Genomic DNA, 15,599 nt, shown 5'->3' on the forward strand with positions numbered 1-15,599 from the left:
GCATATTTTTAAAAGTATTTAACATCACACGTACCATTAGAGATGAAGTAAGCTATGAGTATATTTATTTTAAAAGCCAGACACAATCCGGAGCCATCGAAGTGAACTCGCAAACATCGCCCCAGACACGATTACCGCGTGCGGATGTGTAACACAAGAGTTCGTTTTGAGGAACTGGATAATGGGTCTGCGGTTGTTTTCCCTTTTTATTGTAACTATTTTAATTTATTACACGTTTTATCTTTCTATAAGGATTGTTCTAATGTACTGTTGCAATGTTGTTACTGATGCGCAATCATTGTGAAATTCATGCAATACTCTTTTCAGTTCATTTTACATTTCCATTTAGATCCAATGCGCATCGATTCTTTCTATTCTTTAAACGAAATTGTAAATAAAATGAATATAGACGATTTCATAAGAAAATGGAAATAAAAAAGAAGTATTATTTTTGGATAAAAGTATCATAACTGACTGGCAAGCTTATTGACCTCTAGGGCACACATTAGAAATAATCTGACTTAGCGTATGCGAGATAGAATTCGGTTTTTCTTATACAACTTCGAATCAGCGTGGTGTCGATATTTTTAATATCCGTTACGTCTATATTGACTGCTTTTTGCTCAGTTAATTCCTTAAGCTCTCGGTTTGCACGACCGATTAGATTTCGTACATCGGATAGCGCAGCCAAAAGGAATAGCTTTCGAAACTTTTTCCCAGAACCCTTCGGTCCAGCCAGAAAAGTTCGAACATGGTCCCTCAAAACGGATGTCGTCGTATTGTCCGTAGGTAATTTTACCACCATACATTCACTCGTGACGGATTCCACGGCCATTGCTTCAGAGTCGAAAACAGCATTTTTCTTCAGATTTAAAGCTATACTTATAAGACAATCAGCTGCTTCTAAGGCATTTTCATGTATGTCTCCGTAAAAGTATCGATAAACAAAAGAGTATGCGGCCAGAACATTGGCAATATTGAAACGCACCGCTGAAGACGGTTCCTTGTTAAACAAATCTGCGAAATTGGGTATTTTATCCCACACTCTAGGACAGGCGGAAAGCAGCTGCTTCTCTTGTGACGACGGTCCTTCTACTGGTTGAATTAAATCTACTTTATGCTCCTGCGTCCACCAGCAATTTAGGTCGGGAAGAACTTTAATAATATCTCCATTTTCTACAAGGCTTTGAAATTCCTCCTTCTCTGCACCAGTAAGTCGTTCCCATACACTGCTGGGGTCATCCAGGTCAACTCCATTTAGCCGATCGGCTAGTTCAACATCTTGATCTTCGTCATCCGAATCCGGGATTTCCTCGTCGGAACCATCGGAAAGTGCCTCATCTTCTTCTTCATCAAGTGTATCCACGAGCTCTACTCGTCGCAGTATATCAACCATAGCTTTGGATGATTCTTTCCCTTCATCTTCGTTTCGCCGTAACGCCAGTTCTTGTACCACATTTTCCCGAAAAAAGCCCTCCGAACACTCCAGGTGCTGCTGTGATTTGTAACACTCTACGGAACAGTATAGTACATTGCACCGCGGGCAACTATATTTGGCAGGCTTTTTAACGCAACTGTAATTAAGAACGAGCGGATTAAATAGGGAACATTCTATTGGACAGAAGTAATAAAACAAATCTTACATTCTACAATCGCCCTCGGCCATTATTGTGTTTAATAAATTGTACACACAAAAACTAAGGAATTTTGCTGGGTTCGCAAAACTTCGACGCAGCTGTCGATATGTTTTTTACAATCGCGTTATTCAGAAAAATTAATATTTTTACAACATTGCAAAATCTATAGGATGTTTATTATGAAACACAGAAAAACAATCGATGAAATGACGAATAATTCTGTACTACTGTTCTGTTCTACGTAGAACATGCATAGTAATCGATGAACGGAAACGGCAACGATCAATGAACGGAATTTAAATTGTTGGGGAGGGATAATAGTACTGTTTAGGGCAGATATTTTAAATCTGTTGGACGCTTGTAGAAACTTGTACCATTTTACGCCAGATGGGTGAAAAAAGAAACCAAAAAAGTACGTTAGTGTCGCTTGCAGCAACCGAAGGTAATTACGTTTGCAGAAAATTTACATCTGATCTGATATAGTGATGGGAATGATTCGAGTCAAAGAGTTAAGGGCCGGATTTCCGAATCCAAGTTCAAATCTGTCACATCCAACATACTGATTATGGCAACTATTAGCTAAATTCATCAACCAGCAGCAAATTCAAATAACAAGATGCTTAACGGTAGACTACTTTTAGCCTGGAAATAGATTCGAATCCAGTTCAAATCGGAATCGAATGATAGCTCATTCCAACCGAATCAATCCATTCGAGTAGAATCCGTCAAGAGTGCAAGTCTTCTCGTGTTTGCCAACACTAGTCGCCATAATGGTGAATTTTTTCGAGGCGAAGTCGGACGGCGTGTCGTTTTGCCTGTCCGCAAGATTAATGAAATAAACGAGTGCATCGTAACCAAACCAACCTACATTTGAGATATTTTCCATCTACATAGCAGGTGAGTTGTACAGAAGATGTTATTTAGTCGCAAAGTGCGTTTGTTGCAAGGAAAAAGTGAAATCTAAAAGTGCAGGTGTGTGACTCAGCCGTTCATCGTGGAGAAGAAAATGGCGGAGCTCTAGATTTTACGTTGCTTTTTCTTCGTGATGTGTCAGTGGTTGCCACCGACGGATGTTGTTGCGCCAAAGGCAACAGTTCATGTCGGCTGGTGTGTCAATTTGTGAAATTTAATCGTTTTATGGGACGAACAAACAGTGGGTTGCTGAATGTACCATTACTAATTAGGATGCTCATATAAGCCTGTCTTGTTCATTTGACTTTTATTTTCATGCCATATCTAAAAATTGGTAGAGCATATTGTAGTTTGAAGAATACAAAAAAGGGAAAACCCATGAATACATTGACTGAACAGTCAGTTCTTACAACCATCTTTTATCAATAAAAATGAGTTTACATGGCAGGAAGGGGTTTACCCTTCGCTGTGTTCATTAGTAATATAATAAGTTTTCATTAATGTGAGCTGATGCTTTGAATTGCTAAAGAAAACCGTGTGAAATGTACAAAACAGTCTTATCAAATCGGGGAAAACCCCTCTTACGTTATCTGTCGGTCATTCTATAACATTTCGTAACAAAGCAGTTTCTTTTGCAACATGTACGACTGATTGCCTAAAATAGATTTTCTTCTCTTGTTCCTCCCCACAGCGGATTCAAACACGGCAGACTGCATTGAGTCGGAACGAGAAGGGGGTACGGAGCCGGTAGCGTAGCTGCAGAGGATTTGTGGCAAGGGCAGAACTGTCCAGCTGCTTCTCCAAGAGGCCAGCCACGACCCCGAAACCCATCCGCGTAGAGCCAGATCTGCATTCGCTGATAATTTGGTGTTTAGTGGTGCAGCAGGTGTTATCATGGATGAAACATCGCTGCCCGATAAGCGCGCCAAGGAGATTGAGCAAGAATATCTCTCCAGTTTGGCCGACTTGAACGTCAACAGCAAGCCGCTTATAAACATGCTGACAATTCTAGCGGAAGAGAACCTTGAGTACGCTCAGATCATCGTGTCCGCGGTGGAAAAACACCTGGCAAAGGTTAAACATAATTTATGTCGATATTTACTATTCTTCCACTCCTACCACATTTCCATAAACAACCTTTACCGTGTAAAATAGGTTTAAACCATACACTGCAAGTGTTTTCGTGATCGTTGGTGTATAGTTAATGCTAGCACCATGTGTAATATAAGGATGAGAAATGCATTGAGATGTTTATACGAGAGTGGCAAGCGAACCAATTCGGGTGACAAACGTTAGTGAAACTGATTTGTGAAACAAGTAAAAGTATAAAACGCTTCTAGTAGTACCATGTGAACTGTGAATTCGTGCGACTTCTGTGTAGATAGGATAGTTTATGAAGGTTTCTCTTTAGTTAGTGAAACTTGCGTCAGTTTTAGTCAGATTAAGGTCGAACCTTGTTCCGATACCAGGCGCAGAAGTAGATTGCGTTTCCATTTTAAGAAAATTTATCGAGGTTAAATTAATATCTGAATTATAATCTGAATATCACAATGAAAGATGCATGTTTCTTCATTACTACAATTCATCAAAAAACAAGCATTGCTTGTAAGCGTTCTATATGCTACTTTGATTGCATCATCACAAAGTTTCACTTGCGTACTGCCAAGACCTCTCGAATTCAGGAACTTTAGTTGTCTGCCTCAGGCTCAACTGATTGTTGTGTTTAACTTAGTTACAAAAAGAAAACTAAGTAAGCCATTTAACGAAATCTAATGCCTGACTGGTTTAGTAATGTCCCATGTGAAAAAGATTACCACCAGCTCATTGTAAAACAACTGATATTAAAGTACATACAGTATTAGTAGAAAAAAGATTTTATAATGAGAGATCGGTTTTACTCCCCGTAATCAATGCTGAAAGTAAAATCGATTGTCCTATTGCATAGAGAAAGTTTCCATAAAATGAACAAAAAGACTGACTAAACATGTCTAATGTAGAACTGTGGAACCCACACAAATACACACTCACAAAAAGTTATCAATTATTTTGTACATTAGCCCGTAGGAAATGGTATTGTGATATTGGCTAGAGATATTCGCGAATGATAAGTAGAGTCGCCATGTGTTACCTAATCATGGACTTCACTCAAAATAGCAACTGATCATTAACTCTACAAATGTGCCTTATATTATAAAGTGGTTGCAAAGTAAAATTCTGGGCAAGAAAATAATGCAAATAGAAAGGAAAAAGAGAATGGATAACAAGGAAAGTTAAAGAAAAAAGGTTAATCTATTGACTATTGACAAATAAATCATTCTGAAGCGAAATATCTTTTAATTCCCTGCGATGTATTAACGAAATGTATTGAATGAATTGCTCAGTTTTTTTTCTGTTTTATTTATTTTGATTTGCCAGTTAATGGTGTAAAATTTTGGGCAGTTTGCAAATTCTATTCTTTGACCCCAAAACTTTCACAACAAGTATACAAATTTTAGTAAATTTTCATGGATTAGCAGTTAGATAAATCATGCAGCAATTTGTAGGTTGTTACAAAGATTTAAAAGCTCCGGAGAGGGTGTGAAGAGTTATTTTTAATTTTTTGTGTTGTTTTTAAGGACTTAACTATCCATGGCTGTATAGGATTTCTTGAATAACTATATAGTTTCTGTTATTAATCAATTTTCAAAATCTGTGAAGTCGGTTTGATAGTTTGTCAAAGAATAGGAAATTTTCTTTGGGCTAAATTTGCTTCGAAATGAAGACATACGTTTACGCACTTTTTCGCGTGTAGATGCCTCATTTTTTAAAAAGTTTTTATGTTTACTCACTGTTGGTCACTAACGAAACAAATAGTATTTTATCTGTTGAGGTACAGCGAACTTTTGTCATTTTTGGTTAAAACGATCACAATTTAGTGCGATCGACTATCGTTGTTTACATCATTCATTGCTTTAAATTGTTTTGTCGATACTCTTGATGCCACAAAAAGACAACCAGAGAGAAAAGAAAATCTGCTTCAAGAACAAATCATCTCATCTCCTGTTATAACGCATTGGTTTTAATATAGGTTGTTCCAGACGTGAAGCTGCCAATACTTTACCTCGTTGACTCCATCGTTAAAAACGTGGGCAAACAATATCAATCGCTCTTCAGTCAGGTCATAGTGAATATGTTTTGCGGAGTGTTCGAGACGGTACGTAAAAGAAAGGAAGACCTCTAGTCTGGTTGAGGTTGGCTGGTTGTTTTTCTTATATAGGGTTCTAATCATGCCGGGAGGCTTTTTCTTTACTTTCTCTTTTTTAGGTGAATGAAAAGATACGTGAAAAAATGTATAGCTTGAGACAAACGTGGAACGAAGTGTTTCCGCAGTCTAAACTGTTCGCCCTCGATATAAAGGTTCATTCGATGGATCCGGGATGGCCGATCACGGCACAGTTGAAGCCAAAAATTCACGTTAATCCAATGTTTCTGAGAGCGACGGTAAGAGTACATTTAGTGTTTGAACATCCTGCAAGTCTTGACGCAAATGTGAATGTCGTTACAGGTACCCGAGTCGCCAATGCATCAACAGTTGCAGGACAAACAACGGCAACTGCTGGAGCTTCAGGCACAAAAGTTGGAACTGGAACTGTTGGCTACGAAGAAGCGTATCGAGGAGCAAGAGAAACAGCTAAGTCTCCAGACGGCAAGCGTGGCCAAAGAGGTAAGTAAATTGTGTCTAGATTTTCGTCATCCGCATGCGCATACTAAAGTGATGTTTTCCTTTGTACCTTCTTAGCCTCCACCGGAAGTACGAAGAGCCCTCGATCCCAGCGCAGGCCAACCCTCGATGATTTCCTCAGCCGGAGGTGGTCTCATATCGACAGCCATTCCACCACCGGGAGTTTTACCGAAGAGTCGCATTGCTCCCGTACCGCAAGCGATGATTAACATGGTTAAAACGCGCGATCCTCGTTTGGCGAAGCAACAGGCTGCGGCACAATTGGTGGCACAGACCGCAGCTGGCACGAGGATGATGATGGCGGCAGGTGCGCACGCTGCTACCCTAGGACCAATGACAGTTCCACCGCCCGTCCTAGCACCCGTCTTGACGATGGATACTACAAACCATGCACCATCAAAATCTTCATCCTCGGCGTCCGTCAGGGAACGACTCGGTTCAAAGTTGAAACGATTGGACCCCGTTGGAGGCAGCAGCAGTTCCGTCCGATCCGAATTGGGCGGCTCGGAGGATAACGGGAGGATAAACAAGAGGCAGTCGTCTTCATCAAGCGTTAACTCTTCTTCACACAAATCGCGCCACGATCACGATCACAAATCAAGGAAAGAGCGCAAAGAACATTCGTCGTCCTCTACGTCCACCTCTTCTGGCAGCAACAAATTGTCGGCCAGGAGCGATCGTGGATCGTCCGGTAAAACATCATCGTCGTCGGTTTCACGTGCTGGTGGAAGCACGAGTGGTGGTTCGGAGAAACGAAAGCAACGGACTCACAGCAACAGCGATGGTTCACCGCAAGGTCGCAAGTCACCTCATACTACATCGCCTGGAAAGAAGAAGACATCCTCCTCGTCGGAAAAATCCAACCACTCCAGCGACGGATCGACGAAGGGGTCGGAAAAATCGCGACCGGAAAGCAAAGCCTCACCACCGAACAGTAAAGTGTCGCGACAGGCTCGGAGCAACAGTACGGATAGCAGGAAGCAAGAGCATTCCACCGGGGGTGGCGGCGAACATCATCCACAAGCTAGCAACAGCAATGATGCACAAGACATCGATTTGCGTTTCAGTATACCCGAGAAACGGCTGAAGATCGACGAGTCGATCGCCGAAGGACGCCGCTTGATGGGAGAGATGAACGAAGAAGGCACAACAGAGGCCCCGAAGACATCGGATGTCAAAAGTAAGAGCGACATACACACTTTCCATTACTATTCACCACCTCCGTCTCCGCCAGTAGCATATTGTATTTGTCGACACCTGGAAAGGAAAACTGTTTTAATGCGTTTGGATTTGATTGGAATTCGCAAAAAACGATGGAAAGGAAAACCGGCGGCGCCATATTTCTGTGAAATATACTTTCTACTCTCTCGGATCCTTTCCCGTAAAATCTCATCCGCAAACGGAATTGCACTTATTATGAAAAAGTTCTCATTCGAAGAAAGTGTGGTTATTTAATTAACAATGTTGCCTTTGTGCAGACAACCAAATAACTTTAGTGCAAAAAACAAAGATATGAGGCTGTGATTGTCAAATAAAAGTACTTTAAGGTGACTCAGGTGCACTCGGCGAGATACAAGAAGAAACAAATTATAGCCACACGCTTGACATGGCTATTCATTGGTGCGGAATCGTCGTGTTTTCTTCCACCGTCTGAACGTCTGCTTCATCTCCCCTCCCTTTTGCATCGTGTAGGGACCGAGTTGTTTCCGCTTCGATGTCCACATTTACCAGGCAATACTCTCCGTGTTGAATAGTATTGGATGATTTTATTTTTTCCACCCACAATTATTAAACTTGTTGTCCCAAAACAAAAAGAACTGCGCTTTGTGGAAAGAAAAGAGGGGTGAAATAGAGACATTATTTTATAATAAACTTTCTTCCAGATATTAGTCCAACGGACGAAGAAGAAGCCGTCTCAGCCATGATTGCGAAAGACATCGGCTTGAGATCGATTCCTCTCCACTTGCTCCCGAATAAACGCAACACGAAGGAACTGGACGGTGAGGTTGTCGTTGGGCCGTTGAGATCTAGAGAACCCCCGGTTGCCATCCGATTGGATGATGATGATGAGGATTCTGATGAAATGGCCGGTGGCAAGAAGAGAAGTACTACTGGCAAATCGGATGAACCCACGGCTAAGAAGAGCAAAGCGGAAATGATTGATGCGTAAGTTGAGCTTAGTAAGAATTGCATTAGATGTGCGGTCTTTTAACCTTTCGTCTATTTTTGTTTTTCCTTTTCTTAAGCCTGTTTGGGAATGAAGATGTTGATCTTCGACCCCCTTTGATGATTTCAGCGGACAGTCAAGAGATTAGCTTTGTTAAGGTATGAGAGTAAGAAGTTAACCATAACATCTCGATCGTGCCTAATCCTACCTTTTCTTTTTATGATATTTTTCAGTTGGATGGACCGAGGTCTCCCCTTTTGGAAAAGAACGGTGCTAATCGTTCCGATGCTGTCAGGGCTAAACTGGCTGAGGTCGCCAAGAACCAGGAGAAAGATAAATTAGGTCGCCCGTTACTTTACAATAAACTTCCAGGTAAGGTTTGAGGATCACGAGTTCGAATGATTGTTCAGATGCTAATCCAAAACCCCCGCTTCGAATGACTTCCACCCATTTAAGATGATCCAATCGAACGACGACGGTCGATAAGTTCCTTGGCCAAACCGGGTGACATAGATCTACGCCATTTGCCACCACCCGTAAACGTGCTGGATGACGACGACAACTCGATGGACAGCATGAACAGCAACATCAAGACCATCATCGCTCAGGCGCAGGAGCAGATGGAGAAGGGGGAAATCACGCCGGAGCAGTACAGCATCCTGATGAAGCAGGTGATTCAGCTGAACGAAACGCAGAAAATCCGCCAAGCGCAGCGCATCGAGCACGGCACCAAGCAACCGGAACCGACCGTGATTCGTATCGACGATAATGGATCGCTGAGCGATGAGGACGATGTGATTGTAACGTCCGTTACGCCGGCGTCGTCCTCTTCGACGGCCACCAACGATTTCCGTGGCAAGATTCATCCGATCGATGGGAAACCACCGTTCGAGGTGCCATTCGGTGGCACCGGTGTGGTCCCGATTACGTCCGTGCCGCCTCCAGACATCCGTGCGCAGCGAGGTAAGAACCCATTGGCGGTAGTGGGATACATAACGTCCAAAAAGTTTCCATTTGTCCGGGTCAGTGAGACGGTCGTAAGATATGATGGTGGTTGTGGGAAATATTTCGTTACAATACAAGAATCCATTCTGTTTGTCTTAATTCTGCCTGATTGGGTTGTTGGGTTTGTTTTCATTATTAACCGAGGGGGGTGTTGTTATCTGCAATTCAAAAGAAAAATCGCATCGCATCATAATCAAACACGTTTCCGAAAAGATGTGTTCCCAAAATCCCGACAGGGCAGTTGGGGTCATTAGCTTCTGACAGTAAGCAAAAGAGCTTAACACATATGGGACCGGAGGATCACACGGTTGAGGTTTGTGCATAGGTAAACATGATTTGTATGTTTTTGTTTGTTTCGTAGACCCTCGAAGGCAGCGCGAGTCCAAGTGGAATCGGGTTGATCCGAGTCCGGTCGCATGGCCAAACCGTGCTGCTCCAGGCGCTCCACCTGGTGTTGTTGGGCCCCCGATCGTGGGCGGAATTCGCTCCGGAACAGGAGCTGCGGTCCCAAGCCCCTGGGAAACGGCCCCCTTTCCCGTGAATCCTCCCCCAGCCCGATACCCCGTACCTTCGATTCTACCTCCGCTTGGTATTGTTCCGCACGCCGGAGCGCCACTCCCACCTAACGGCGGACAACCATCCGCGCTACTGTCCACCAGCGCCAAGATGAACGATAGCGTGCAAACGATCAACATCGATGGTATCCAGCGCGAGATTCGTTTCTACGAGGATACGGCGGTCATTTTCATGAACTGGGACGAACCGAAAGAGATCGGGTTCCAGAAGGGTTCGCGCATGGTGGTGGTCGACGGGCGGGAAACGTTTGAGCTCGGCTTCAACGAACCGTACAAGTCGGTCAGCATCGACAACAAGGTCTACCAGATGCGCCTGGGAGCGCCCACGAGGGAGCTGTACATCGACGATCGGTGGTACGAGTGCTATTTCGGTGACACACTGAACACGATCCGGTTGGGCGATAGCCAACGCATTTTTAAAATCGCCGGTCCAGCCCCGCAGGTAAAGATCGGCGAGCTGCGGAACGATCTCGTCGCCGGCAAGATCAACATGATCGTCGACGCAAAGTACATCATACCGGTGTTCCTCGACTGTAAGGTGCAAACGTTCGAGCTGAACGGCCAGGCGCATACGCTTCAGTTTGCTGACTTCCTGCTGACGGTGGTGCTCGACGAACATCCGTATCCGGTCGATTTCGGCTCGCTCCCGAAGGTGTTCCGCTTGCGGGGACGTGAATACTACATACGCTTCACCTCACTGCCGAACAATGTGCAGCCGGGTAACGTGTACATCCGTGACATGATCCGCACACCGTTGTTCCGCGACCTACGAACCCCGCCGAAGGATCCAGCGGCGCTCGTGCAGGCGCCACCCAACATCAATAGTCTACCGTTTGGCCCGACCGGTGCTCCCGTCTTGGGAATACCTCCGCCCTCACTTGGTGCCGGACCGTTCGGAGGGTTGAACACAAACAGCAATCATCCGAAGGCATCGATGGGGGGACCGCATTCCAACTCGTCGGCGGCGGCAACAAACAACACGATTTCAACTGGCCTTGATTATCTCACCAATCTGATGCCATCGATGGCGATGCAATCGAACAACAACAACAACAACGCCAACACTGGTGGCACGGCGGGCTACCGGATCGAGGCGGATGAGAAAGCATCGTCCGGCGGTGGTGGTGGAGCGACGAGCAGCGGTGGTGCTGGTGGAATTCCACTACTGGCAAACATCAATGTTGAGGAGCTTTACAAAAAGATTGTCGCGGCAGGTATCATCACCAAGCTGGGTGGTGGTGGTGGTGGTGGCAGTAACTCGACGGCACCTGGAGCTGCGGCCAACGACGGAGCAGCAGGAAAGGATGCTAAAGATGAGGTAAAGCCTAAGGACAAAGAGACGAAACCACCCGTTCCCGCAATCGAACCGGTTCTGCTTGACAAACCGGAAACGCTCAAGAAACGCCAGTCGGCCATCGTACACCAGCTGTACTCGGGTATGCAGTGCAGCAGCTGCGGTGTCCGATTCCCGCCCGAGCAGACGATGAAGTACAGCCAACATCTGGACTGGCACTTCCGACAGAATCGACGCGATCGTGACTCGGCCCGCAAGGCACACTCTCGCAAGTGGTACTACGACGTGTCGGACTGGATCCAGTACGAGGAGATCGAGGACCTCGAGGAGCGCGAGAAGAACTGGTTCGAAACGCAGCAGACGGGAGATGGCCAAGGTGACTCGATCAAGAAAGGGCACGGTGGCGGCAGTGGTGGAGGCAGTAGCGGTGGTGTCGGTGGAGGTAGTGGACCGGGAGGATGCGATGGCGACGATTCTTCGCCGAATGGGGAATGGGGGTCACCGCAACCGAGCTGCCCGGCCGGTTCGGACGAGGACGACCGACAGTGCCACATGTGCCACGAGGTGTTCGAGCAGTTCTACAACGAGGAAACGGAGGAGTGGCATCTCAAGTGTGCGATCCGTGTCGATGGCAGCACGTACCATCCGCTGTGCTACGAGGACTACAAAGCGTCGCTAACGATGAGCGAGACCACGTTGGGCGACAACACGACGGTTGGCGGAGCTTCGCTTGACGGTGATGATGATGATGATGAGAGCCGAAAGACTGACACGACGATGGAAACGGGTGAGGAAGGTGGTGACGGTGACGAAGGGACGCCGGATGGGGCCGAAGGAGGAGATGCTGCAACCAAAGCGACATCCAAGAAAAAGACTAAAAATGGCAAAGGTAAGCTTTGGTGGGAAAGAGGTGTTTGCGATCAGAGTTGGCGACGGAAATAATGTTGCAATTTATAAAATTAGGAAGAGTCAAACGGCTTGGATCGAAAAATTTAAAACTTTTTGCTTTCTATCGTTGTTTAGCCATGGAAGCAGGCGAAGCAGGCGTCGAAAATGATGACGACGATGAAGATGACGACGTCATAGTGTTACCTACCGTAGAGCCGGTGGTGGAAGAGATTCTTGACGACGATGCGGAAGAACCGAGCGGAGACGCGGCCGCCGACCCTAATGGGGACGAAACGGTTCCCAAGTCACCAACAGCTCGGCAGCCCGAGTTCCAGGAGCGGCAGATCGATGAGGATCTGTTCATCCAGGAGCCGAACATCGAGGTAACCGATCTGGATGATATCGAGGACAAACCGCCGGCTGCTTCCGGTACGGGTTCCGGCCAATCGGCGGCCGATGGTGCTGGGGGAGCCGTAGGAGACGAAAATTCGCTTTCATCGCTGTTGCGAGTGAAAATCAAGGAGGAACCGAAGGAAGACGACGAAGTGGACGAAGAGGATGCCCTGTTCGAAGAGGTCGGAACGATCGAGTCGAGCTTGCTCGAAGTTAACGAGCATTCCTCGCCGATGGAAACCAACGTAGAAGAAGGTATGTTCCGGTGAAAACAGTTTTTGGGGAGTTAAGTAGAAGGAACTGTTCTCTCGCCATATGGCATGATTTATTGATAATAATATGAATGCATTTGTTCAAGCAGAATTTAAACACACACAATACTTATTTATTCTTCATTTTCCCTCCGCTCGACTGCTGCTTTTGACGTCGTCGTAGATCTATACGAAGACGTTATCGTTGAAAGTGTTCCATCGCCGACAGAAGGAACGTCCAACCAGCAGATGGCCGCCGCGGCCTCCAAACCGTCCCTCGATGGCAACGTGGACCTCCAGGACCCACCACAGGCGGCGGTGCTGGTGCCGAACCGGATCAAAATCAACATCACAAACTCCAAGGCGCTGCAGAACCATGGTAGCGGCAGTGGCCAGGGGGCGAGCGAGGGTGAAACGGGCGACGGCTCGAATGTGAATAGTAATTTTAACGAGAACAGTCAAAGCGGTGGCGCCGAAGCAATCGATGAAGGGTCAGGCGCGGGAGGACCGAGTGCGATGTTTGACGAGCTGAGCAACGACGCCGTCAGTGGCTGGGGGGATGAGGTGGAAGAAAATAGAATAAACAGTACCTCGGCGGCGGCCGCGCCGGTGCCGGCCGAGGTTGCGTTCGAAGAAACGACTAATGTTGCGTATGAGCGAAAGCCGACGTTGGCGGGCATCGAATTCAGCCGGTGTCCGCGGGTCACCAGCGGCAGCGAAGCATCCGGCCTCTGCTCGATCATGTAAATATGCCATCGAACACGACGTCGAGCAGGAACACGATTGCGGCGGTCCCAACCGAAACCAAACCAAACCAAACACGTAAGGGAAGATCGACGACGCGACTCCGTTCGAATGCGAATGTGCACGCCCCTCAAACCTTCTCCCCCCACGTCTGTCTGTGTCTGCCGTCAGGTTCCGTCGGTAGCCCGAATCTCTCGAGCGCATTTTTCACGGAAAGCACACTTTGTTTTCGCACTTTCGCGCGCAATGCCCCCATCCAAACGCGTGTATTAGAAAATTGTAGAGTAGGCTGCGTAGAAGACTATTTGTTTTATAGGTTAGGCTTTTTTAAAACTAGCATTTATGTTTTTTTTTACTTAATGAATTATGTTTTGAACTCTGATCTTTCCGACTCGGGAAAGTATGGCGAAGAAAGGGAGATGAAGAAGGAGGCGGGAGGAGAAATGTCGAGGAGCAAATCAGCTAAAGCGCTCTAGTCACGACGCACGTTTTTATTCAAAGCAGCACACGAGAAAGGATGATGAAGCACGGATGCGGCATACGAAGTTTTGGAATCGAACCGGAAATTACCCCACTAAAGAGACAACCTTTCCGGGCTTTGCGGAATTGTTAGCGGAAGGGCAAGTCTATTTTTCCTTTTTGTTTCACTAATCACGAAAGACATCCAATCGTTTTTATTTCATCGTTAAACACTATTGTCCACCTACACACACACACACATTCCTTTTTGTTTATGATTTCTTCAATTAGTACTAAAATGAATTCTCAAAACTGAAATGAATGGATCCCTTTTTTCGTTATTATTAATGATGGCAAATAGAGGTGGGGCGTTATGAGAAAAGTTGGGCAAGGATTTTGAACTGTTGAAAAAATAGCGTGTATGAATAAGAAAATTTACATCACTCAAGCCCAACTGATTCAAACAAATCGGCAGCGGGAATACGTATTTAATGCACATACGACGAACGCGTCAGTCCTCGTCATCTTCCAATCGTTGTTTCTTGGTCGTCGGTAGAGCACCCCGTGTCCTCCGGATGGAACGTCGTAACTTTGAAGGAAATTTTTGAAATGAATAAAGCAAACGAATTGCAGTCGTATTAAAATAAAAAAAAAAAACACATACATTTATTCTTAGTTGTACACTGTATGCTGGATTGGAAGGTGTTTATCTAATAAATAGTAACACTAAATAAAAAAAACTACTATAACTACCGAGGTAAAAAGCTGTTGGTAAAAGTAAATATACGAAAATAAAGGTGAAAATACGACGTCGCATCAAATTGGAAAGGAAGCATTCGGTTGACCTTTCGTATGCTGGTGGTAGCATGGAATGATTTTCTAGTTTAATTCTTACTACGAGTTTTCGCGTGAATGTGTTTTGTTTTAAGTAACATTTTCTAGTGTCATTATCGTTTTATGATTCATTTTGTTCTACCCAACTGTGGCGATATAATGGTATACTCAATAAAGTTTTTGCTATTAGATATACAAGCAAGTTTCTTGAATTATTCACATTCCGAAAGTATTAGAAAGTTGTTGGAAATTAAACCATGCGATCCGAAAAAAGCTTTAAGATTGCAGTTCATCAGATTATATACTGTTTCGTTTTATTGAGCATACAAATATGTTGTTGAAAATAAAATGATGCACTAACATTCCTTCTTTAATACACATCTTTTTTAGTTTTAGTTATTGTACTAAGTTTTTATAGTTTAAAATATTTGCAACTTGGTTAACATACAATTACAACAAAATGGTCCGCGGGGAGTTCGCGACAGTCGAGCGATAGCGCCGGTTAGAATATCGGCCCATGAACGCTGGGGTCCACCACCTTGCTGGCGTGGGTTGCCCCTGACTAATTATCCACGTACACAAAAGGAACAAAGTCTAGTAAAGCCTCAACAAGCAGGCATTGCGAATGGTAACACTTTTAAAGTCATCAGGTAAGTAAAACCATACATCTACATCAAGGATCCCATTGCAACAAACTCTATAGCAACGAAAGAAACTCC

General features: G+C 45.1%; 2 protein-coding genes across 2 annotated transcripts; one reads left to right on the forward strand and one right to left on the reverse strand.

Annotated features, from left to right (window-relative positions):
• Positions 1-17: 17 nt before the first annotated feature.
• On the reverse strand, positions 18-1,721 carry LOC131261438 (zinc finger HIT domain-containing protein 2). Its single transcript, XM_058263470.1, has 2 exons — positions 1,644-1,721; positions 18-1,574 (listed from the first exon to the last, which is right to left on the reverse strand). The coding sequence occupies exons 1-2, from the start codon at positions 1,664-1,666 to the stop codon at positions 506-508; spliced, it is 1,092 nt and encodes a 363-aa protein (XP_058119453.1). The 5' UTR covers positions 1,667-1,721; the 3' UTR covers positions 18-505.
• A 686-nt stretch (positions 1,722-2,407) lies between these two features.
• Positions 2,408-15,044, forward strand: LOC131260360 (uncharacterized). Its single transcript, XM_058262060.1, has 13 exons — positions 2,408-2,534; positions 3,241-3,623; positions 5,617-5,742; positions 5,853-6,035; positions 6,094-6,252; positions 6,328-7,450; positions 8,154-8,436; positions 8,517-8,595; positions 8,671-8,809; positions 8,894-9,400; positions 9,804-12,200; positions 12,335-12,847; positions 13,028-15,044. Exons 2-13 carry the CDS (start codon positions 3,444-3,446, stop codon positions 13,588-13,590), a joined length of 6,252 nt encoding a protein of 2,083 aa, XP_058118043.1. The 5' UTR covers positions 2,408-2,534; positions 3,241-3,443; the 3' UTR covers positions 13,591-15,044.
• The last annotated feature ends 555 nt before the right edge of the window (positions 15,045-15,599 follow it).

The sequence above is a fragment of the Anopheles coustani genome, chromosome 3 (assembly GCF_943734705.1).
Source record: "Anopheles coustani chromosome 3, idAnoCousDA_361_x.2, whole genome shotgun sequence".
NCBI lineage: Eukaryota > Metazoa > Arthropoda > Insecta > Diptera > Culicidae > Anopheles > Anopheles coustani.